Source organism: Alnus glutinosa, chromosome 11, assembly GCF_958979055.1.
Source record: "Alnus glutinosa chromosome 11, dhAlnGlut1.1, whole genome shotgun sequence".
NCBI lineage: Eukaryota > Viridiplantae > Streptophyta > Magnoliopsida > Fagales > Betulaceae > Alnus > Alnus glutinosa.
The window spans coordinates 7,609,941-7,636,128 of record NC_084896.1 but is presented as its reverse complement, the minus strand read 5'-3'; the positions used below and the strand labels follow the sequence as shown (position 1 = coordinate 7,636,128).

Sequence of the window (26,188 nt, the reverse complement as noted above, 5' to 3'; positions counted from 1 at the left end):
GAAGATTACAAAAAAATTACAAAGGTATACAGATGAGATAGATATATCTAAAACAGTTGTGATCAACCATTTCTATCTTTATCGTGATTGCTTCAAATCTGGAGTTTATCTTTACTTAGAGATGTGGCATTGGTTGAAGTCCAACTCTCTAACATGTGGAAACCCAAAAAACCAGTCACTATAAAAGGTTGCATCTCATTGTGGACCCACTAAAACCATAAAGCCATGTTTACTTCAGACACCAACAAATGCTAGACTAGTCCTGTTTGAAACTTTTGGCAGTGTAATTAGATGGACATCTTATTCTCAAATGCCATGAAAAAAAGCAAGATTTAATCGATTGTAATCAGGGTGCTAGCTATTTGATGAAAATGGAAACATTAATCAAAATATGCTTATGATTCCTTCCAAATTCTCTAATGGTTCACACGAACCTCTGCATATACACATATTTCCATTTATATATATCAATGTAAAAACCAGTTTCTGTCAACAAATTTCTCACAAAGAAATTTACAAAAACAAGTACAGGAAACTTATGACACCAAGTAAATGAGTAATGGGGATGGTACCGATTTTACTGCACTCTTTGAGGCATTTTATCATGCAGGCTACGTGCATTATCGCTTAAACACATTCCAGTGCCAGCAAAAGGATATATTGACAGAAAAAAGAGTGTGGTTACTGCTAAGTACGGGCCAAAACATTGTGATTTCTCATTTTCTTCTTCAGGTTTCATTGGATAAAAAAATATTTAATTTTTCTGCCACATGCATTTCTCTCATTTTCTTTCATTTGTTGTTCAGTTTTAGGCATTTTCAGTTGAAAAAAAAAAAACGAAAGAAAGAGAAATAGACAAAACACACTTTCTGGCCCATGCAGGTCTCGAACCTGCGACCTTCGCGTTATTAGCACGACGCTCTAACCAACTGAGCTAATAGGCCAATTGGTAAAATTTGTTGCATTAATATATTTCTTTGCTTCACTCAACAAAGATCAAGGCTTCTTAAATGCTTGATTAGTTAGGTTATTGCTACAAGGCTTGACCGAAATCCTTGCTGAACATTTATATACTTTCTTCATACTCTCCCTAATAAAAAAACCCTCACTTCTATACTCAATAGAAACAAAATATTATGGCATCATTTGGTTTGGTTTACGGAATAGATCCCTCGGAGCAATGTGAAGTGGCCGGCCACCCTCGACTCTTTGGTGGGTGGTCGACCACCCAAAAAAAAAAATTTATTTTTTTGTTTTTATTTTTTTATAATTTGAGTTTTATATATATATAATGTGTGAGATTTTTAGTAATTTTGATTGGATTTCAGTTAAAGTGTATGAGTTGTTATCAAATTAAAGATTTTTTTTATTTCTGGGAATAACTATTCATTTTTCCAATGGAATATTCATTCTGTAAACCAAATGAAGCCTATAAATTTTTTCATTGAAAAAAAAAAAGAAAATCGAAGCCAAAGCAATATGGACGGGCCAAGTGATGGGCAGATCATAATATAATTATCGTTACTTCTATGCTCAATAGCTCCCATGTCCGAAAATTTTAAATTTAAGATGGATGCTATTTGTCGGTCACAAAGATTAGGCTACACCCCTTCATGTATAACCATTAATTACGAGAACGTACTACTATTTGTTCTTCTCGTGCCTTTCTTCCATATAATTTTTTTAAAAAAAATTAACTATTAAATTTGTAAGACTCACACCTTAATTAACCTATGTAGATCATATATATATTCAATAGTTAATTTTTCAAAAAATTGTATGAAAAGATCGAGTGGAAAATGACATGCATTTAGACTTTCTCATAACCATTAAAATAATTGAGCAGACTTTTCCACTTTAATTTGCCAAGGAGCGAGATCTGTTGGCAGGGTGTGAGGGGCAACATTTCGTTTTTTTTTTTTTTTTTTCCAAAATAAAATAAAATTGGGAGTTAATTTAATCCATAATATATATATATATATATATATATATATATATATATATATATATAAAAAGTTTGGAGGCATTTTTAAAATTTGTGAAATTTAAAAGAAAAAAAATTGGGGGGTGGTAGGGGGAACAAGTTACCAAAGCCATTTATGGTTCCACCTCTGTTTATAATATCTGTAATGATGGATTTAAATTCCCAATATTTGGACTAATACAGTTTTGAGTGACTTGAATCAATAAAAGGAAAACACCTATTAGTATGACGTTGTCCAAACCTAGATTTTTTGTTTCAGCATGCAGTAATCATTAGAATATCTTTGATTTCTCCAACAATGGGGCCGACTAGAGGACCAGTGAGGACTACCTTTGATGCTTAAGTTAGTGAATAAAGAAAGACAAAAAAGCAAAGTATTGGCTAATGGGTGGAATGAGTGTACCTTAGTAATGTGTTTCCCTCCTTTTTATAGGCTATAAGGCTCTACAAAATATGGTCCATCTTCCCCACTCTGTGGTTTTAGACTTGGGAGGTTTCTCCCATAGGTATTAGGGGATGTTATAAAATGTTGGAGAAATTATAATTCCCTAAGTCCATGCAAACCCACAAGCTTAGTAAAGAGTCACATTTTGTCAATGGCCCATGAAGATCCAGGCAGTAATGAATGTCTCGGATAGCGAACACATCGGATACTCCTTATACAATGTTATGAATATCTTCGGTTACCAAAACCGGGAATAGTTACAGTCTGCTTGCAAATGATTCTTTTATGAGACACGATTGTTGATAATCTCATAATTAAAGATCTAACATCCATGAAACGGTGAATCTAATTGACATATATATATTTAATTATTATTGAAAATTCATACTTTTTTGTTTTTATTTATAATGTAGTTAAGTGATCGATGGATAAGAGTTGGATCACAATGCCTAGGTTCGATCCCAAGTATAGGAAAGGTGTTTTAGACTTTATTGAGTTTGCACTTGAAAACACAAAAACACCTGGGAGATTAATTTGCCTATGTAAGAAGTGTTATTTTCATAATAACCTAACTTCCAATGATGTGTACAACCATTTGGTATTGGGAAAATGGGGGTTTATGAGGAGTTACACAACATGGTTCATGCATGGAGAACAAATGCCAACCGTTACTGATTAGGCCACTAACACTCCCGTCGATATGGAGCCAATTCATGAAGGCGACAATGGGATGCAATCCATGTTGTATGATATTTTCCCCATGCACAATATTCAGGTAGATGAAGGTATGTCTCATATGGGTATGGAATTTGATAGGTGTGCATCTGGCTCGGTTGCCACATCCTCGTCCGTGCCACAAGTCTCATGTAACGTTCCACAAATGTTGACATGACCAAGTTTGTCAAGGAGTATAAGACTTTTAAAGATGCGTTTGAAAATCTCTACCCCGGGGTAAATTCATAACATGCCTTTAGCATATATAATGAAAACATTTTTTTTTCTTCATCTTATTATCAAAATATATGGTGCATGCAGATGGACAGTTAGCCGAACTTTAACTTTGATTATAGCTAGACTTATTCTTCCCGAATGTGTCACCAATGCATGTCGTGATAATGATGAAGTAGATACTGGGAAAAAAGATGATTAGGTGTAAGCTTTAAATTTACAATGTTTGTCATGAATTAGTAGAGGCAAAGGATGAAAAAAGATTGTTTTTCATTGTTAACTTATTGATAACTTTGCTTCTTGTTGACTGGAAGCTAGTTGATTTTGTCACATGCTGTGGAAGGGTATTATTATAGGTTGAGAGTCACACTTATGGATTATTGCCAAGAGTAGTAGCGCTCATGAAGTAAAAAGGATCATTATGCAGTGCATGTGAAGCAATGCAGGGGTGATCATGGACAACGTACAATCCCCACAAATCTTTTCCCCTTTTTTCTTGACAGTGAATACCTTCCCCACACAAACTTCTTTTCTTTTACATGATTGTGATGACTTCCCGACCAGTTTTTGTCAATTCCTTGGTTCTTTTTCTTTTCATGATATTCATAATTTTCTAAAACTTTATGATCTCTAGTAATTAAAAACTTTTCAAGTATAAGGGATAATTAACAATGTTGTTCTTGATCGATTAACTACAAGTCATATCAAAGAAACCCAGGAATTATTTATTTAATACAAAATATATGCCACTACTTATATATGAAAACTACTAGTATATTAACATATACTAAAGTTTGACTTGATTTATTTATTATGGGTTCAGAATATATATATATATAAAAGTCATTATATTATCTAATTAATTAATCATATTAGTTTCTTGGTTTATGTACATCTAGAGTCCATCAATATTACCACTTTCTTTAATAAATCCAAAATAATAGGATTCTTTCTTTCAAGATGAGTGTGCCTCACTGATATCGAATTGTTTTCATGAGGATAAAAAGTTGCTAACTCAATCTCTCATCTAGATTAGACGCTATATAAGATTTCACATTTTCTTTTTCTATTTTGACTTTTCATTTTCCAGTTCCTAGTTTTATGTTTCTACGTACGTGTTCTTCTCTTCTATTTTCGTTTCTTTTCTTTTCTTACATGCAATACAAATTAAGAACTAAGATTCACGTGGATGATTGTTTGTATGCAGGCAAACTGTGTTGATCACGTTGTTATTTTGGAGATTTTTTTCAGCAATGAAGGACAAAAAACTAAATGAAATTTTTTTTGGGAACAACAAAAGCTTAGTATTCAGGCGGAATTATGTTTATCGGGATATGACTTTATGTTGTAAGAAGTTTATGATATTTAAGTTAGTTTATCAAGGATCTATATATGAAGTTTAATTTGTTTATTGTGGATGATGTTTAATTTGTATATTATGATTTGTTTAAGAATTTAGTTTATTTGGATACGTTATTGTGAATGACGTTTAGTTTGTTTATCAAGATATGTTTATGAATTTGTCAATCAGAACAAGTTTAAGTTAGTTTATCAAAATTTGTGTATGATGTTTAATTTGTTTATAAAGATTTTGGTAATATTGAAACAGATTTTATAGGTTTTAAAAATTTTGGTTTTATGGAATACCATATAACCAATTTTTTATTTTTTATTTATTTTTAAATACTTCAAATAAAATTATTGGTGCATGGGCATGCGCCAGAAGATCAAAATCTTCCTAGCGCATACCCATGCGCTAGGAATAGTTTATTCGTGGCGCACGCCGATGCACCAGTAATTTTATTTGAAGTATTTAAAAAATGTGGTTATCCAAATGGATGCAATTTTGTATTTTATGAACAAGTCCTAATTCTAACGTTTACTAGGCAAAAATTGTTGTTTTGTATTATTTTTACCGTAAAGTATTTTTATTTCGTTCTTTTTATTATTATTTTTTAGAGTTTTGAATTTAGGCTCTATATAAGCCTAAAATGATGACTTTAGTCTTCAGCTTATATATTTTGATCAGTTTATATATTATAATATGAAACACTCAACGAGTGGTTTTCTATCTATTTTGCTTCAATTATTTGATAGAATTTTGGTTTGAAAAGAATTATAATTCTATTATTGCTTGCTATTGCGAATTACCACTACGCCGCCCTTGTTCAGCATTGTCATGGCACTGTATATCAAGCGTCACTAGTGTAGCTCATTGCTATTCTCAAATGTTGCAGAGAGATTTGAAACCCCAATGCTCAAACTACCCTCTGCCAACGTTGTTCCATCCATATCCAGTCATGGCTGAACTGGAGTTTTGATAGGCCACAAATCATTCCTGATCCTGAAGGGTGATCGCCCAAGCAATCCATCTCCGGCCATTGAAGGAAAGCATTCAAGACATATACCTAGCTTGTTGCTAGTGAAAGTATAGCTCTTGCTGGTTTGACCGAATGATGAGTCACATAGGTTTAAACTTTTAGGTAAAACTCACTCTTAAAAATAGGCTTATAAGGAGAGACTGTCCAAGATCTTATATACACATAATTAAGATTAAACTTAACCAGTGCGGGACACAAGGCTCGTAACATACCACCACGCTTTCGCAGTCCATGTCCATAGCGGCTCAATCTATTGACATTCACCCGATGGAAACAATTTTTCTTTTAGCGGCTTCACTCACTCTCAGTATTTTAATCCAGCCCATAGATCGCCCCCTCTGTAACTCAAACTCGTAACATAGTGTTTTAGCTCTAATACCAAATGATACAAACTTTTAAATATAAGTTACCCTTCAAAATCGGCTTACAAAGAAATGGTGTCAAGGCTCTGGATTAAGAAACTATAATTTACAGCCAGATTTAAAGAGGAGATGTGAGGTAAAGAGAGGAAGGGAAAGTGGGTGTTAAATATTTGTTAGAAGAGCCGAGTTTGTTTGACTAGTTATGTCTATAACTTGTTTCTCATTCCTTACTGGGTCTAGGCTAAATTCTACTCTCTTTCTCATAAAAACAAAAAACAGAAAATTAAATCTGGATTATATGCTGCCAAATTCTTGTGGCTGTGTATTTGCAGCTTGCTGATAGTCCAATATAAAGATCTTTGAGATTAAAGAATTAGGGTACATTTGGGTTTTCGATTTTAAAAAATGAAATTTGTTTAATTCGATTCTAAAATATGCAATTTGAAAATACAATTTTTAATAACGCTGTTAAGCGTTTGAGAAAATTACAATTTGACCCTTAAAATCATGCATTTTTTAAAAATTAATTCTCTTGAATGCGATTTGAAAATACAAATTTTTTTACATTTTGAAATTGTAATTTTTTCCGAGCACATTTGTCAATGAATTCTAAAGCGTGTAATGAAGTAAAATCTCACCCTTAATTAAATAAAATCTGAGAATATTTGGATGACCAAAGTGCCTAAGGAAAGATTTTAGGAGAGAGAGAGAGAGAGAGAGAGAGCAAAAGCAACCCTTTTGGCAAAATGCCAACCTTAAAAAAATAGTCAAACCCACAAGCAACGGTCATGTGTAGGAAAACAGTCCCCTCGTTGCAACATGGATACCCGTAATTGGGCGCGAAACGTGGGTTCAATATGAACAAATACAGACATACAGTTACTAAAATTCAGGGAGAGAGAGAGAGAGAGAATAAACCAAGATTCAAACACAAATCCCAGGTAGAAAAGCTGAAAAAAGAGAACAAGAAAGAGAAAAATGGCACAGGCACAACCTGCGGAGAAAATGCAAGAGACGCCAGAAAAGGACATGAAAGAAACAAACAGTGCCCGTTACAAATTAAATGCCCAGGCAGCTGAATTTGTCCCAAGATCACATACCCAGATGCCCATCTCGGATTATGTCTATCCAGCTGCATGCTTCCACTTTCTTGGTGGGTCTGATAATTGCTTCTATGTTGGGGACCAAGAGCCTTCATATTTGATCTCCAACCCCAATGTCGTGATGCCCGTTCGCTCCAAAAGCACCCCCGCCGATGATCTTCAGCAAAAAATCATCAAACAGGTGGCAGTTTCTATTAGAAGATAAATTCAATGATTTAATTAACTATTTTTTTTTATCGCTTTTAGGATAAGCGAAGATGTCTAGAGTTCGAATTTTGTTTCTGTCTTTCACCTCTCATTTAAATTAAATATTTTAAGCGGTGATTTAGCAGTTTCGATCGTGATTTGGATTTCTTGCAGTTCTTTAGTTTTCTTTTTTTTTTGGGGGGTTGGGGTGGGAGGTCATTCTATATATGCTTTTATAGTTCCTTGTGTTCAAAACCAATATTGTGCATTTCAGACATGTATGCTTGTTCATCCAAGATCATGTCAGCTGATTAGCTATAAGTTCATGTGTTCTTTTAAAAATGAATCGATTTGGAGACTGCGACGAGTTTGATTTATTAGGATTCCATAAAATTCATTATTTAAATATTGTTGAGTTATTCCCCTTTTTGAACTTATAAATGTTAAGTTTGAAAAGGAAGGCTTGACAGAGGATAAATCAGTTTTTGATATTTAAATATAGGAAAATGTTTGTTCTGATCTTTTGTTTATCTCCGTATAAGATATGAGTAAATTTACCATCAAATATGTGATCATATGAAACTAACATATGATCCTACAGATTTAATAATAAATTTACAAAAAAAAAAAAAAAAAAAAAAAATAAAGAAGTAAAAAATAAAGAAAAAATGAATGTATACATAGGATTTGAAAGCATTGTAACGATCCAAGAAAAAACACTAGCCACATCTGCGCTATCACCCCAAAAGGACTAGTCAATTTAAAACTTTCCTAGAATTTCTTATAAAGTCCAGTTTCACCTAGTAACTAGGCAATGTGAAACTTAGTACTTATGAATATCTTTATAAACCACTCAGCTCACTTTATATAAGCTATTCATCTCTTCTCAATAAAGGACCTAGTGTTACAAGCATGACCTTTGAATTTATCTTCTTGGGGCATTTCTATCACGCCTCGCCGATTCCCTATACCTAGCACTTTAGCTTGGCTATTTAGATTAAATTGATTTAGATCCTTATTCTCTTTGTGCAAAGACTGCACACATATATGCATACACTATATATGTTTTATCTATATTCATAGACGGAGGGAGGGGATGGCTGGTATTGGTCACGGTTCTCCCTACTTTTGAAAATTTTATTTACTTTAGTATATCAATAACTAAATCTATATATTTGAGCCAAAATAATTAATCTTGGATCCTGTAATAAAAAATAAATAAAACAAACAAACTCGGCCTTTAGCCCTATAATAACAAAAATAATTTTACATCCAAACCTTAAACAGTCTAAATTTATCATGAGCAACAATTCAAATATGTTATTAAAAAAATTAGACATGAGCAATAGCCTCTAATAGCAACGTAAAAGAGTTCTCAATGCAGCAAGGGCAACAATGTAGAAGCAAAAGTGACATGACTACGGGAGAACATTGGGATCCTTTTTATAGGTGTTTAAGTTGAAAATTGAAATATATTAAGAAATGTTTTTTTTCTTCTTTTCTTTTGTTTATTTTTTATTAATACTGAATGCATGCTAATTTTATTTTTGATATATTGATTTAATCTTCAATCTTAATAAATTTTTTCTTCATGTTTTGGCTCCTTATGTTAATATATTTCTTATTCATTTATCCTTGGACTATATATATATATATATATTCTTTTCCTTTCCAGCTGCAGACTATTGATTACTAATTTTCTTGTCATTGAATGATAGCATTTTCAGGCATAATAATTAATCACACTGTCTCCAATATTAATTTGATGTCTCAGCTCTTTTGAAACAATGATATATTAATGTGAAGCTCCTCTCTTCTAGTTTTTGCCACCTTTCGAATTTCAGGATGGTTTCTGTGTGTATATATAACAGGTGGAATATCAGTTCAGCGACATGAGTCTGCTTGCAAATGATTCTTTTATGAGACACGTAAATAGAGATCCAGAAGGTTATGGTAAGGATCATATTGGAAGCTAGATGATCAGAAACTCTTTGTAGTAAATTATGCTAATTAATGATTAATTCAAGCTAATATATATATATTCTCATTAATTAATTCTTGCGTTGTTATGTTTGTAACAGTTCCAATACCTGTTATTGCTTCCACAAAGAAGATAAAGTCCCTTGCTAATATTAATAACACTATACTAACCCAAGCACTGCGGTCCTCTTCAAGGCTTGTATGTCTCTTGTCAACTTCAGAATTTTCTGTTTCTTTTTAAAAATATATTTTCTTAATTTGTGGTTTATAAATATTCATCCAATTTTATGATGCTTAAAAGGTTGTAAGTGCTGACGGCAAGAAGGTTAGACGTAAAGACCCTTTCACTGAGAAAGACAAAGAGGATTTGCAGGTAAGAACTGCAAAAGCTTGCTATATACACATGGATTGTTAAATCACTGTCCCAAAAGCTAGCTTAAACTGATAGAGAGTGATAGATTTAATCATTTAATCTATATTTTAATACTCTTTGATCCCTCGCGTGTAGGCTCAAATTTCTCCTTAATAAGTGATGTCCAATATATGAAATATTCTAATAAATATTCTAAATGGATAAAGAAAAAATCATATAATTTAGAAAGTTTTTGTTGCATGCAGTCTCGTACAGTTGTTGCAGAGAATTTGCCTGAAGATCACTCTCATCAAAACCTTGAGAAAATATTTGGTGTGGTTGGAAGGTATATATATATACATACGTTGGGTCTGGTAACCTTGTAATTAATTCTCTTCTGGTGTGTTCGTTAACGTTGCATGTCATGAAGAAGGTCGTCGTCTTTAATTTGTTGCTTATTTTGGTTTCTGTGACTGATATATCGCGCAGCGTGAAAGCAGTTCGAATATGCTATCCCCAGGAATCCCAGTTCTCTTCTCGCTCCAAACCCGATTTTTTCAGTAACAAGGTAGAAAATTAATAATAATGAATCCATTTTTAATTAATTATTAACAACCTAGAGATTATTAGGAAGAGTTTTTCCATCTCTTACATTGTATAATTCCTTTTCACTTTAGCTGCATGCACTCGTGGAATATGAGACTGCGGAGAGAGCTGACAAAGCGGTACGTAAATATCATCAAGAAATTTACAAAAAACTTCAGTACTTATCGTCTCTTATTTTTCATCACTTTTTCAATCATATTTTTAAATTTTTAAAAAGTTTTAATTTAGTGTATCCATCACTTTTGTATGAAATCTTGTCAAAATTCGTCTCAAAATACTCATTTTTTTAAAAATAAAAGAATCAAAAAAAAAAAAATCAAAAATTTAGACGTGAATATTTTTACTAATTCTGTTAAATCTTGACCGGCGTTTAAATCTTTGCAATTTGTTTTCTTTTTCTTTTCCTAAAAAAAATGAAAGGTATTTTAAGAATTCTGACACCCTTCCATTAAAATTTAACGAAGAAAAAAAAAATTCTAACGGATTGGCAAAATTGAAAGATTGATGCATTAAATTGACACTTTTTAAAGTTTAAATGTATGATTACAAAAGTGATCATGAAAGATCAAGAGTGGTAATTAAGTAAAGTTTTCCCTCTTTAATTATTTTCACTACTTTCAATATTTTCAACCATGGAACAGCATCAATAACTAGCCATCTTCATTCTTCACCAGGTTGAGAAATTGAATGATGAAAGGAACTGGAGAAAAGGGCTTCGAGTAAGGTCGATGCTTAGACTCTCGGTACGTATATATCTCGATCGTCTAATATATATATATATTAGCTTCTCTTTAATTCGAACAAATTAAATTTGGTAAATTGTAGTACTTATTTGCAATGATCGATCGATGTCCAGCCAAGATCTGTTCTAAAGAACAGAAAGTCAGAATTGGATGGCATTTTAGAGGAGGCTGATCATCAGTACTCACCAACTCATGAATCCATTAATGATGATTCCTGCCAGCCAAACAACACAGAATCAGTTGTCGAGGGCAATGTAAGAATCCTTATTTCCTTCTTCTTTTTTGGCATACATATATATATATATATATATATGCTAGATCACCAATATTTAATCTAAAAGCTTAACCTAATGAATACTCTTAACATTCTCTCCTACATGTGGATTCAAACACAAAGATTCGCAATGATACCACGTTAAATTATTATATAATATTTTAATAGGTTAAACTGATAAAAAGAAATTAATTATTTAATTAATATTCTAATAGTCTCACTATGTGCGCTTCATTTATCTCACACTGTTCTAAATCTTCAACATTTCCACTTTTAGAGTGTGTTTAGCAATGCGATTTTGTAGATAAAAAGTGCGATTTTAAACCAAATTGCAGAAAATGAATGGTTTGGAATTGCGTTTTTAAAATTTTGTAATTTAAAAATGCAGAAAATCTACTTTTTTAAATCGTAGGCAAATTAAAGTTTTTCTGAAAATGCACAATTTAAAAGCTAAACTACAATTTTAAAGGCCAAATTCCGATTTTGTGATCAAATGCTTAATTCTATTTTTAAAAATTACTTTTTCAAATCAAACTTTTTGAAACAGTAAACCCAAACGGACGCTTAGATAACCTTAAACATTGGACACTAAGAGAATGACAAAGTTAGGTATAGTCATTGTTAGGTAGTAAGTCAATTATGAAGTACTATCGGTTATGTTATTCATTTCATTAGTGTTTTATTAGTTGTTCAGAACATTAGTTGTTTTATTATTTTATATTATTGTTGTGTGGGTAGGACTCTTAGTACGTATCAACACTAAGTAGGAATAGATTTAATTATGTTATTAGTTGAGTTACAGTCCACGTTGAAGCATATTTCTCGTAAAACTCTTTCATTGTATTTTATTATGAAATAAAAAATAAAGCAAGTAAATTATCAAAATATATAGAAGGTCTAAGATTTCTTGAAAATCCTACAAAAATCAATATTTGTTGTTAGTTTTAAGAGACACGATTTGGTTAATTTGATGATTAATTATGATAAAGTTGGATATATCCCCAGCAAAGAAAAGGGGTAGGTATATATATATTTGATTAAAAAGAAGGGTGTACATTTTGATGATTGGCTGCATGCAGGGTGAGGAAAATTCAAAGAAAGGATGGGGTCGAGGACGTGGGAAAAGCAGATCAGGGCGTGGTCAAAGCCACTGTGGGGGGCGTGGCGGACTGCTGCTGCCCTCATCTCCACGAGGTATTATTCATCACTGCAGCGAAGCATCATCATCTCCCAAACACCCTTCCAAGGGCCCAAGAATGCCGGATGGCACAAGGGGTTTCACCATGGGACGAGGCCACCCAGCTCTACCACCTCCTCCTCCTTCACCTTAATTACCACTAATCATGCCTCTAATTAATTTGATCTCTTCTTCGATCTTAATTTTTTTAGTTCCTATAAATTAAAGTGGCTCTACATTTCCCAGTTTAATCTTCCAGAAAACTGAGGAATTTGTCAAGTAGCCAATAATATGTACGTGGAGTGGTCTATATATATATACACTATGGCATGTAGAGGTGATCATGATTTGACAATGGTTAATTAATGTTGCATAATATATGAACTGACATAAATTGTTGGATGGATAAATGAAATTACTTGATTCTGATTAATTAAATCCTAGCTATAGACTTGCAACTCAACTAATTAAAGAGAGATTACAAATGACTGATTTCAAAGGAATAATAAGATAGGTTGGGTTAAAACATTTTACTTAAGAATCTTTTCCTTAAAAACCTTTTTAATTTAGCGTAAGAAAGATTTTTTTTTTTTTTTTTAAAAAAAAAAAAAAAAAAAAGGGTAAACTTCACAAAATTTCCTTAATTTTTTTTCACTCATCTTGAAATAGAAACTCTTGATTTCACTCCCTTAAACTTCTAATTTGATGCAATGTTCCCCCATCTATTAGAATTAGGCATTAAATCAAACGGCAAAAAGGATTAAATGACCTTTGCCTCTTTGAAACTTTTATAAAATTCTAAATTTACCCTTAATTTTGAATTTTTTTGTTTTAAAAAAAAAAAAACACATTTTTCTTAAAAAAATAAAAATTAAAAGGACTCACGGCAAAGTCACGGCTGATCCACGGCGGGGTCTAGTGGTGACCCTATCGTGGGTCAGCAGATCCACAGTCGTGGGTATACTAATTCATGGGTTCCAATTTTTTATTTTTTATTTTTTTTAAAAGAAAACAAAAAACAAGGATATTTTAGTCTTTTTCACAAAAACCGTTCGGGTATAACGCCTGACCCTAACAAAGGGGAGACATGCATCAAATTATAAGTTTAATTGTTGAAATTTTAAGTTTTTAAACTTTAGGGGAGTCATTTCAAAACGAGTGAATTCCTATAGGTTTTGTGAAAGTTTTCTCAAAAAAAAAAAAAAAAAAAATTCTACATAAAATTGAACTCTTAAAATCTTATCAAATTATGGGAAAACTGGAGGGAAGCCAAATCCTTGAACTTGAGGGATATAAGAGAATCCATTATCCATGGGGGGTGGAAAAGGGAGTACCATATTGGTAATTTGGTAAAGAAGAAACCCACAAGCCCATCATTAGATATTTAGCCCAAATTCAAGCTTCCTCTATAGTGTCTAGAGCCTAGTTGAAATTGGCCCAACAAGTCCAAACCCATAGGTAAAAAGATTTGTCTATGAGAAACTGAGACATCATAGGACTTTTTTTTTTTTTTGTCAGAGTAACGTTATTTTTCACACTTATTTATTACACTTATATTATACTGTTAACATAGCGTATTTTAAGTGACTTATACTTTTATACTTTTAAAGTGATTGATATTAAAATCACTTAAAACAGGCCACGTCACTCAGTGCGGCATGGACGTGATAAATGGTAGCAAAAGTAGCATTAGTGTTATGGCCAAAGAATAATTTTTTACATACATATTCTCTTTTGGTATTGATATGAAAGCACTCAATCTACGTTCTTTATAAGATGAAAAGAAGTGCATTTAAAACTTGAATGAGATTGGTCTCAAATGATTTTAGAGATGGCGAATTAAATTATTTAATTTATACTTTTACATTCTTATCATGTTTGTGATTAACCTTTTCCTTAAGAAATGAGACTCAATACGTAGAATATTTAACTAAAATGAATGAAGGTAAATTGTGGAGCTAGGATTTACATTGACACCATGTTAAAAATACTACTTATTCCAAAAGCTTAAGGTAATAGTAAATTATAAATTTAATTATTTAATTAATACTTTAATCAATATCATCCAACTCCATACTTTAATTGTAATCGAAGAAATATATATAACTGAAGAACCATATTACCGGCCGATCCTTAGAGCCCAACCTTAGCGGACTATTCTCTACCAAAAACATCTCAACCAAGTTCCTATGGACTAATTGAGAGGCTAACCGTTCAAAGGAACTGGAAGACCATACTACTGATGGGCCTCTAAGGCCTGACTGCTAAGAGCCTAGAGAGCCCCTAAAAGATACCCATACCTGCAAAGCCAAATCCAAACCCAACAGCCTAGCCTAGTGGCCTCGAATCTAATTAGATCCTTGCTGAAGTGGAACACTCTGCAGTCGATTCTCTCATTGCCAACTCACTCAATTGCCTGCTCACACCAGGAAACCATCCCTGATATTTTTGGGATGTGATCTTCACTATAGTAACAAACTATTGGCAGGAGTCTCTAAAACCCTCGAGAGCAATGGCAGTAACGGCAAATCTATAAAAGACGAAATATCTCCTTACCAGGTACATACAAAAATATCCTCACCTCTTTTATATAGTTTCCCCACCGAAGAGAGCATTTATTAACTTGAGCATCGAAGTGCTCTGGTCTTTCGGTACTGGTGGTTTTCTAACAGCATCTCCCTTATTTTATAGAAAGAGATCCATCGCCAGTCCAACCGTCCGCAGATATGCTTGAACAATTAACCGACAATAGTTTTGAACAAGAATTTTTGGTTGGAGGGTTATTTTATTTAATTTGTGGGTGCTAAGAGACACATATTATTCTTTATATTGGATGGATCCAGGAATTTGATATCTTCTCAGGTAGAAGCCAGGAGAAAAAATCTTTTGAAGACGTGTTGATGGGTGCCTGGTTGGCGTATTCATCAAATTCTTTTCTACATTTGTCCCTTTGGTACATTAATGTCCTTTCATTGTAGTGTTTTCCATTTTAATATATCCAAACCCTAGCATACCAATCAAAGAGGGCAGGCCAGGCCTTTGAAGGAATCTTCAACAGGACTGGTTTTTCTTCGTGGGACCAACTGCATATATTTTGCTTCAGCTACCATGTGACTTTGCCTAAATATATTCTCTTCTCCATATCCCTAATCTATCCACCAATCAAAGAAAAATAGTATTATATACTTAATTATTAGATTGAAATCTAACAGAAAAATCAAATAATAAATTAAAACCTATCTAGAGAAAGAATTGATGATGAGAGAGAGAGAGAGAGGTTCCATCATTTTCACTCACTCTTTTCACCAAAACAAAACAATTTATACCATATATAAAGTGGACCTATCAATGTGGGCTCCTTTCATTATATCTTGTCTACAAGATTCTCTCTATTATTTTGCTTGTGAGAGTGACTGTTTTGTCATGCATGAGATGAAAAGAAAAACTGATTGTGTTTTCTTAGTGGGATATGGCTGGGGTTAGGTGAAAGGATGAAATCTGGAGTTTTGAATAATTTGACCCATCTTAGAGCCTGTTTGGAGACCACATAATTGGGTCAGCTGGCCTCCTCACAACCATATAACGTGATACCTAATGAATTCCTCAAACCTTTTCAATTTTTGATATGCATGCATGTTCTTTGTTCATGATATGAGTAATTTCTCAAGATTTTTAGTAAGATTGAAGATTTTGGTTTAGATAGGGCATTTTTGGATTGAGTAGAATTGATATCCTTAACATTGAATTTGTGTGTTGTCTACGGTGTTACGCTTATTTAATTACTGATATGGCACTCTTAATTTGTATCTTACGCACACAGAACACAGAACACAGAACGCAAGCCTTACTCATATGTGCGTTTTAAGCTCACAAGTCAAAACACCAAACACTTGAAATTACTTTTAAATTCCGTTACGTTACAACCGAGAATCATGGTCTAAGAAGATTTGTCAAAATAACCCATTTTCTCCCGAACAGAGCTTTAAATTTGCTGTAATGAAATTCTGGTGAGCTTTCATTAATTACAAGAAAACCTCACTCATGATTCATGAAGATTGAGGACAACCACAAGAAAGAAAAATAAATAAATAAATAAATGAAATAATCCTTATTATATTCTCCAAAAGATAAGTCCGGATCTTGTCCTGTTTTCTTGTACGACTTAAACACTGCCCCCCACCAATCGAAGTTGGAATATTGACATCATCATTTAAGAAAGACACGTTTCTACCCATTCCATTAACACAAATAGTAACAACTCTTATGATCCCAAAAGATCTGGGGAATAGTTTTTACCATGCAACACATTTAATCAGTCTTATAGCAGGGTACAGCAGTTTGGATTCATTCAAAACTGCCCACAGGATCAGAAGTTGAAAGAATCTTAGGGACCAAACTACCTCAGAACCAACTTTACAAGCTTTTTAGATGGACCAACCAGAACTGTGAGGAAAAGAAGCAATCTTTTAACTTTCTCCTGTTAAATTGTTGGGTTGGTTCTGGAATTTTCAGGAAAACAAAGCCCTGATAATAATTATTCTAAGCTATTGAGAAATGAATAGATCATTTGAAATTCGAAATGAATTATATATATATATATATATGCCCCCTTGAGCAACTTCAGTAAATGGCAAAAATGCACAAATGCCCATCAAGGAGAAACAGTTGGGCAATCTATTATCCATCAACAAAGCATTTGAAGATTTCAAACGTCAGGGAATAAGATAAAAGTGAATACTGAAGAATTATTGGAGTAACCAAGAGCTTTATGATATGGGAAAAATGGCCTCGTTTTTTTTTTTTTCCATGCAGGCATGGATTTGCTTAGAATTCATGTAACCAATCCCGCAACAAAACAACTCCTCAAATTTGAGACAGAAGGAAAGCTAATCCTGCAAAATTTCACATCCTCTTCCAAGATCCTTCTCATTTTATGTATAATGTAATATTCTTGTATAGTAATCAGCTCCTCCCATGTATACTTGTTATCTGCAAAATTCATGGTGGATGAACTCTATACATCAGTTTTCCAGGTTTCTGAATGTGATTTTTTCCAGCTGTAGCCCTCAGATTTTGCATCTTCATCATCTTCCATGCTGTCACCCCCTGTGGTTGAAGTCCCTCCAGTGTTTCCAGCTAAATGGAGGGGACCTTGGGGAGAACCAGACTGGGAATTGCAAGCCTTAGAGGAGTCACCAAACTGATCTTGGGACATCCATAAACTTCCTAAAACAACAACAGATTGATTTGCAGCGGAAGCTCCTCCAGTAGCTGGAAGCCTTCGAGTATGAAGTCTGTATTTCTGCAAGAAAGAGACAAAAAAACCTTCAATCAATTTTCATCAACAAAATTCAAGTTCCAGTCAAAATCTCAATCTTTAATAAAGCCATTTAGTTCTCAAATGGAAAGCAATTAATTTATCCTCATTCTTCCCAACTACAAAATATAGAAGAAAGGGAAAAGGAAAATTAAGAACCTACTTGTAAATGACTCTTAACTTCATCATTAGTCAACCCGTCAACCTGCATCAGTTCTCTAATTTGCTTTGGCGTGGCTGCTGTAGAAGATCCAGAAAGTTCAAGTTAGAACCTTTCATATCAAAAGTGAGAGTAATGCAATCTATTACAGCTATGTATGCACAGAGAGATTTCAACAGATTCATGGATGCTATGCAAAAAACACTATTACCCTGTTCTCTATTTCTTCCCTCTAAATCAATCTCCTTATAATACAATTTTATATCTTATCATGTGGGAAAAATCTCTTCATATCCAAAGTCTCCATCTTTGAGATCAAAATGGCCTCAAGAGAAACAAAATTAATTACCATAAGTCCTATTGCTACCATTGTTTTTTCCACAGGCAAGAATAGAACGAGATGAATGTTATCCAACACCAAAAGTCAATTTCAATTGAATTGTCTATGTGAGTCCAAACGCATACAATCTTGAATGACGATTTACTTTCAGCTTCTAACCTTGTGAACCTCCAAGCTGCTGCAAAGCACTGACGAACCGCCTATGCAATTCTGGTGACCAGCACCTCCTCTGCTTCCTAGCGGACTGCTGCTGCTGCTGTTGCAGTGTTCCGTTCCGTATATTCGCATTTGGAGCAGAGGAGGAAACCACTCTGCTACTGCCGGTTCTCAAACCATTAGCACCCGATTCCTCCCTTAGATTCTTAATTCCCGGCGTGAGAAGTGAAAGCCCATCAACCGGCAGTTCCTCCTTCTCTTCCTTATTCCCCACTGGAAAACCCGAACACGCCTTGAATGGCATAAATCCCCTGCCTCCACTTTTATTCCTACAAGACTGGAATGGATCCTCGCTTCCTAAGCCATTCTTTTCCTCATTTTTCTGCCATAACCAAATAAAAGACATCAATTTATTTCAATCAGATTGTCTCAAAAATTAGCAATTAGATTTGACCAAAAAAATTCCAATGAATTTTCAGGGTCTATGAAGTTACACTCTTTTTCTTTATACCTTAGTGTCTAATTTGGGATTTTGTTTGGTGCAATCAGTGAAGGGTAAATCATCAGTGTTCCAGAGCTGCACAGAGCTCATCCAATTCTTCTTATCCCTGTAGTCTTTTTCTTTCTTATTTTCTTCATTTCGATCACAATCTGTCTTCAGTGGTATGAACTCCTCCAACACTGGTTGAACCTCATTTTTTGAAGTGCATTGAATTGGCTCCTCATCCTTCAAATGACGAATCGCTGCAAAAACACACACACAAAGAGATATGAAAAATTGTTAAAATATCATATAAACTTATTGATCAACATGTTCAAAAGTGAAAACCCATCTCAGAATTGGAATCCAAAAACCCATTTCCACAATTGAATTTTCGTTTACAAAAAACATAAAATAAAAAACCCGATGAATAAACAATAAAAACCCAAAAGCCCATCTCCAGAATTGCATTATCTTAGCCAAACTAACAAACATGAAGAAGCCATACATCAGAATCCTCCAAAATGATAAAAACCCATCTCAAAAAACCATATGTATTCCCAAAATTATCGCCAAAAAACAAAAGCAAAAAATCAAAACCAACCATCAATCAATAAATTCATGCAGAGAGGCAGCTCGCGCTTAAACGCGTCGATCTTCCTCATTTCCTCCTCCAATCTCTTCACGAAATCCTCCAGCCTCGCCGCCTTCTCCGACACGTTCCCGATCATCGAAACCTCCCTACGAAAATCAGTGATCGTTTTGGGCACAAACGTCTGCCTAAAATCCAAGCTCAACTCCGGTGGAACCGAACCCATTCTCAATCTTTCTTCCTATTATTCTTCCCACCCTTCTTTCTTCTCTCTACAATAAATTTTCTCACCCTAGAGAAAAATACAGAGAAACACTCAGGATCTGCGAATATATATACATATATTATATAGTGTGAGAGAGAGAGAGAGAGAGAGAGAGAGAAAAGTGGGGTAATGGGAAAGGAAAAAAATCGAAGTTGAATTTTCTACGCGAAGATTCTGTTTGTTAAGGAAGAGAGCATCGCCGAGTTTCGACGGGTTACATAAAAAGTCACTTTCGCGTCGTCGCGTATTAAATCCACCGCCACTCGGGGGGGGGGGGGATCTCCGAGTCAACTCAGCATCCAACCCGGTTCGACCCGGACACAAATGGTAGGTCCCTTTTTGTTCCCAAACCGTTGATTGATTCCCTTTGAAGGGACTATATTTTTTCGCACGTGGCTGTTTTGGAAGCGTGGCAAGTAACGTTAATATATCTTTCTTGAAACGCGTAGTAGCGGTTCAGATTCTAAACGACAGGGTTTTTTTATTGGTTGATTAATGAACGCCTGTGCATCAAGTCATGAGTTGTTTTTTTTTTTTTTTCAAATAAAATATATTTTTTTTAAAAAAAATAATAATAATAATAAACATATTCTTATTATAGTCATTCTAAAAACCAAAAATGGATTCAATTTTTGTTTTCTACACGCTATCAACTAATTAAAGTATTTATACGATCTTCCGCGTGATAAATATATCACGCGGATAAATAAAATTAGGGATTTGAATCCGATTAACAATGTGAATAACATGTTATTCACATTTATAAGCCATAATTGTTTTTCTCTCTATAAAGAGTATTATAAAAACTAATTATACATTTAAAAATAACAAATTATACAATTTGTTTATATTTTTTCTAAAGAAAGTTGAATGGGTAGGCCTAATGGTGTGTTTGTTTCGTATAAAAAGTTGAATAAAGTTGAATAATATTCAACTTTTTTCAAAAATAAATCATATTTTATTTAACTTTTTCAAATTTTTTCAAATTTTATCTCACAAAGTCAAACCTCGTAATTCGCACAGTATATTCGAATAGTATTCGTATTCAACACCCAAACGGACCATAAATGTGAGATTCAATGCAAGGATGACCCACAAGGAGGAGATAAAATATCATGAATAGTATGCTTAATATTAGTGCATTCCTATTAGGTGATAATAAATGGATCAAAAGTGATCGATTAGACATGCTCAAAGACTTTTACAAGTATATATCAAAATCTTTGCAGTTAATCATCACTTGTCGACCTATCAATTTGTGGGTGCACAAGAATTGGTACATTTCATGTGGATATAATATGATAAAATCAATGACCATGACTTGCAAGAACCCATGGTTTATGTGGCTGAAAAGTGTGTTAGGGTATTATAGCTTTTATTATAATTGTTTTTTTTATAAAATTATGCGATAATTTTATTTTTTGAAAATGAATGTTACGTGAATTTTTATGTAGTAGTTTACATTTTAGTAGCTGACATGATAACTGTTACGTTAATTTGTAAGAAATTTATAATAAAAATTGTAATATTCTTAAAAGCAATAAATTCACCCTAGAGATGACATTCAAGTAGTCACTAGGCATGTACCAAAGATTAGGGCAAAATTTAGACTCTAATTGCAACAAATTTGACCCCAAGTCTTATGCGCTTATGATCCATATGATTGTGTCATAGACTCCAACAAAATTTTAACAATATGCAAAAACTATCTTTTAGGTTGACTCTCTCTGCGAAATTTGCAACTCAATCAGTCCATGCAGAGAGACGTGTGAGGTATTAGTCTCGAATTTACCTGACAATGGTAGGTACACAAAGTGATTCTACCTTAAAGGGATTTCCAGTCGTATATATATATATATATATATATATATAAATAAAAAAAATCTAACCCTTAAATTTGTTTAAAAAAAAATTGAGCCTTTTGTTTTTTTTACTTTATTTAAAAAAAAAAAAAAAATGAATACAGACTACACAGCCCAACCCTCCAAAGTTTTATATGGGACACCCTTGAAGAGAAAGAGATCCATCACCATCATCATTGTAGATAGAGTGTGCCCCTTGAACTCTGTGAACTCTTGTAAAGCAAGCTTTTTGGGAGAAAAAGTGGAAAAGATAAAGGGAAGTTCAACCCATTAATTAGCCAAAAGCACCAAATTAAAAGCTCCTGAGCCTAGTGATTTTTCTTGGATTTGGTAAAAACAGTTATTTTTAATGGTTGAGATTAAAACAAATTAATAAAATAAAATCTTAAACCTTTGAAAAACTTACCCTACCCACAAAAGGCAAATCCATTTTTATGAAATGACATTCAAAAACTTTATATCAAATCCTTGAATTAGTCCATTGAAATACCATGACTTGGTCAATATTCTGACTCACCCCAAAGATTTCTTGATCATTTTATTTCATTTTGAAGTAAAAAAGTAAATAATAATAATAATAATATCAGAGAAATAGTTGAATAGAGTCAAATAAGGGGAACTGGTTTTTTATAATTTATATAAATAAATAAATAAATTGATGTGCCACGTTTTGCATCTCTACCATGATGGGTCAAGAATCATTTCCTTTATGGGAACAAGAAGACCACCACAAAAGCAGAATATTGAGGCCAGTCTATGTTCATTGGGATTCCAACACCTGGATATTATTATTATTATACATTTTCGCCAGCTTTCCCTTATCTTTTTACACATTTTTTAAATAATATAAATTAATTAATATATACTCATCCATTTCTTGACAATTGCTGAGATTCTTCTATGTTCTTGACTTCTTTGGGGCTCTGCTTTTGGGTCTCGATTCCAGTCTCCTGAGGGAATCGTCACTTTCTGACCCCCAGGGTCATTTTCGTCTTTATGGTGGATTAGAAAATTTGTTGCTTTCTTGATTCCAAAACCCCTTTTATCGGCTCATATTTTCTCCACGGTCCATATGGGACCTGGCATCTCTGAGTTGCCTGAAAGTCGTGTACCATTTATGTCAGGCCTCAACGGGAATAAAAGGACCAATTTGTAGATGTATACAAAAGTACTAGAAAGTACCATCATTCCCTTTTTGCCCTAATGGTATAACATTCTATTAAATTAAAATATTCTTTTTTAAGTTGTTAATATGTGTCGCTATGTGATTAGAGTATCAAATAATTTTTAGTGGTTGATGTGAGTCTAATCATATACTGACACGTGTCAGCAAATTAAAAAAAAATACCGCATAACGGTTATAAGTTTAGAAGAGTACCATTCTCCTCTTTTGCTTTTATGTAATCGTATGACAGTCGTATATAACAGTCTACTAAGTAGCAATATTGTTCTTTTGTTAAAACTGGTTTATTGTTATTTTATAAGTTGTTGACACGTGTCACTACGTGATTAGAGAGTGTTAAATATTTTTTAGTTGTTGATGTGAGTGTAATCGTATGCCGACACGCGTCAACGGATTAAAAAAAGATTATGCATACTAGTTATAAGTTGAGCACCACTTATAAGGGATGGTGCAAGTTGCAAGATTGTAGCACATCAATCACTATAAGGAAATCATCAAGATGTGCTGTCCCTAAGTGGAAAATCTTTTAAAGTATTGCACCAAGATTATATAGCATGTGAATCACTATTTGCATGCATATGTAGACTGTGGATTTAATCTCTAAAGTATAGAAAAAAAAAAAAAAAAAAAAAAAATGAAGCCAATCCCATAAATATTTAGCTATAAATTTGTGTTACGATTATAAGTATCAAATATATCTTGAGAGTACTTTTAATTATGTGTATATAATTTTTTGATCACCTTTTTTCTTGTAAGCTGATTTTCGACGGTGAGTTCTATTTGGCCATCGTGTCGAACCACTAAAAAAGCAACCTATAAATTGAATTAAAATATTTTCCTTATAAGCTGATTTTTAAAGGTAAATTTTATCTTAAGTTTGTATCCATTTGATTTGGGTTGAGATTAAAATCCAAAAAACCATTTCTAGCTTAAAAAAAAAAAAAAAAAATCCAAAAGGGACACGATACAACATGTGATTGGGGCGTGTTAAAACCCAACTGGAAGAGCGTGGGAAGGTGGCGGGTCCAACAATTGGGTGGCTTAGAGATAAGGGAATCTTGGAGACGTGAGGGTCCCAATTTTCGAAATTGCCCGAGATTTCAACTACGTTACCATCATAAGAGGACAGGAGGAGAAGATGCTCTTTTCTCTGACACAAAATAAAATAAAATAAAATAAAATAAAATAAATAAAAGGGCAAGCTTTTACAGCCGTTAGATTCCGCGTCTCTTCCATAGAATTAAGAATCTGCGTCTCCTTCCACCAAATTCAATTTATTTGTTTGTTGGTGTGGGGAATTAAACAATATTATAATCAAATATTTGTTTTTTATTCTATCTTAAACGTGGGGTTTGGATTGGATCCACTCCCGTTTCCCGCATCTCCATTCGTGTCTTGTCGGATGCTTGTACTTGAAGAATCTATCATCTATGCATTTACTTTCCAATTATGCCCCTTCAATTTCTCCATTTTCTTTTTTTCTTTATTCATATATATATATATTTCTTTTAGTAAAATATGATTCCATTTATTAACTTATAGCATTGTGTTAAACAATGAAATACATCTTCCATGGTCAGTTTAAATAAAATTTTAAAATATTTGACAACCTTTGACTTAGATTTAGTCTGCTCGAAGCAAATTTACTCTTTAACTTTTTTTATACATAGGTTAGCGAAAGATGAAAGTCATAAATATCACTTTGTTGCAAGAATTTTATTTGTATCTATAACTATTAACCTCATAGCATGTGGCTATAATTTTGCAAAACTTTATGCTCATAATTTTTTATCAATGAAATTATCAAATATTTCGTACAAAAAAAAAAACCAAATTAATAAATATGAGTAGCTTTTTTCATTTAACTATTTATTTTTTTAATTGAATAGTCATTGCGTGTATCAAACGTGACTTACGAGTTTTTCTTTTGAAAAAAGTACACATATTCCCCTCAAATTACTATTCAATTGTCAATGTACCTCACAAACTACCAATTGTGTCAATATCTCCCTTCAAACTACCAAAAAATGTTAATGTTCTCCTTAAAACCAACAAAAAGACAAAAATAACCCTAATTCTTTTTTTGAATAAGTCAAAAATATCCTTATAAATTCAAAAAATAAAAAAACTAAAACTAAAAAAATAAAAAATTAATGAAAAAAAAACTAATTAACTAATTAAATAAAAAACGAAAAAATAACATTTTTTTTTAAAAAAAAAAAAATCAAACGAAAAAATAACTGAAAATTATAAAAACAATTTTTTTTTAAAAAAAAAACGAAAAATAAAACCAGTTTTTTTATTAAATTAAAAAAAAATTAAAAATAAAAAATAAACGAAAAATCAAAATAAAATAAACAAATGAAAAAAAAAAAGAAACAGTTTTTAATTTTTTTAATATTTTTTTTTTGGAATAAATTTTTGTTATTTTGTATTTTTTTAATAATTTTTATTTTATTTTAATAATTTTATAAATGGTATTTTTGTCATTAAGGGGACAGTAATATTTTTTGGTAGTTTAGGGGGAAGGAGATTGACACAATTTGTAGTTTGGAAGAGTACATTGACAATGATGTGATAGTTTGAGGGAGTTATGTGTACTTTTCCATTTTCTTTTTAATGACTAATTTCTTCTTTTCATTTCCTCTTATGCTCCGTTTGTTTCGGTGTAAAACGATTTCGGCATTTTCCAGTGTTTGATAGGGGCGAAAATAATAGTCAACCAGAAATGATTTCTGTTTGACCAAAAATGCTTAGTAAATTTCAGAAAATGATTTACGTTAAATCATTTTCCGAAAACGCCAAACGCATTCGACCCCTATTAAACGACACAGTCGACCTTCACTTCAAATAGTCGACCATCACCGAAATCTTGTTGGTATCGAAATCCGACAGCATCCAGGCAATGTAGCCGGAATCCGGCGACAGAATCCGGCCATCTTCGCCGGAATCTGGTCAGCCCAGATTCCAGCGACCGTATTCCGACCATCTGGCTAGATCCGGCCAAAACGGCAGGCTAGCCGGATCTGGCCAAAAAATTCCGGCTAGAACAGCCGGATCCCTGCCAACTGGCCGGAATCTGTCAGAACAGCTGGAATCCGGCCAGTATACCAGAGTCCGGCCACTATGCCGGAATCCGGCCACTTTCACCCGAATCCGGCAAATCCAGATTCCGACGAAACTATTCGGATTCCGGTCTTTATTTTGGATTCTGGCTATAGTAGTCGGAATGGTGGAATCCGGTAAAAGTGGCCAGAATCCTGTCGGTCAGTGATGGAATCTTGTCTTCAG

The 26,188-nt window shown here is 33.2% G+C and overlaps 2 protein-coding genes and 1 non-coding gene across 3 annotated transcripts; 1 reads left to right on the top strand and 2 right to left on the bottom strand.

Annotated features, from left to right (window-relative positions):
- Positions 1 to 870: 870 nt before the first annotated feature.
- On the bottom strand, positions 871 to 944 carry TRNAI-AAU (transfer RNA isoleucine (anticodon AAU)). The gene has a single exon. It is a non-coding gene; the product is annotated as a tRNA-Ile (tRNA).
- A 6,154-nt stretch (positions 945 to 7,098) lies between these two features.
- On the top strand, positions 7,099 to 12,695 carry LOC133880926 (la-related protein 6C). Its single transcript, XM_062319891.1, has 10 exons — positions 7,099 to 7,404; positions 9,281 to 9,362; positions 9,491 to 9,588; positions 9,691 to 9,762; positions 10,008 to 10,087; positions 10,231 to 10,309; positions 10,419 to 10,466; positions 11,022 to 11,090; positions 11,204 to 11,344; positions 12,444 to 12,695. The coding sequence occupies exons 1-10, from the start codon at positions 7,099 to 7,101 to the stop codon at positions 12,693 to 12,695; spliced, it is 1,227 nt and encodes a 408-aa protein (XP_062175875.1).
- A 4,483-nt stretch (positions 12,696 to 17,178) lies between these two features.
- LOC133882220 (transcription factor HHO6) lies at positions 17,179 to 20,001 on the bottom strand. Its single transcript, XM_062321339.1, is given in 6 exon segments — positions 17,179 to 17,593; positions 17,595 to 17,843; positions 18,022 to 18,098; positions 18,518 to 18,896; positions 19,026 to 19,258; positions 19,600 to 20,001. Coding segments are annotated over 6 exon segments (1,206 nt in total). The 5' UTR covers positions 19,814 to 20,001; the 3' UTR covers positions 17,179 to 17,539.
- Between the last annotated feature and the right edge of the window lie 6,187 nt (positions 20,002 to 26,188).

What these genes read in the sequence shown, in the direction of transcription:
- LOC133880926 (XM_062319891.1), top strand. Translation starts at nt 7,099, where the DNA reads ATGGCACAGGCACAACCTGCGGAGAAAATGCAAGAGACGCCAGAAAAG. An exon ending in AAGACAAAGAGGATTTGCAG is followed by an intron (nt 9,763 to 10,007) that starts GTAAGAACTGCA and finishes TGTTGCATGCAG; the next exon opens with TCTCGTACAGTTGTTGCAGA. An exon ending in ATATTTGGTGTGGTTGGAAG is followed by an intron (nt 10,088 to 10,230) that starts GTATATATATAT and finishes TATATCGCGCAG; the next exon opens with CGTGAAAGCAGTTCGAATAT.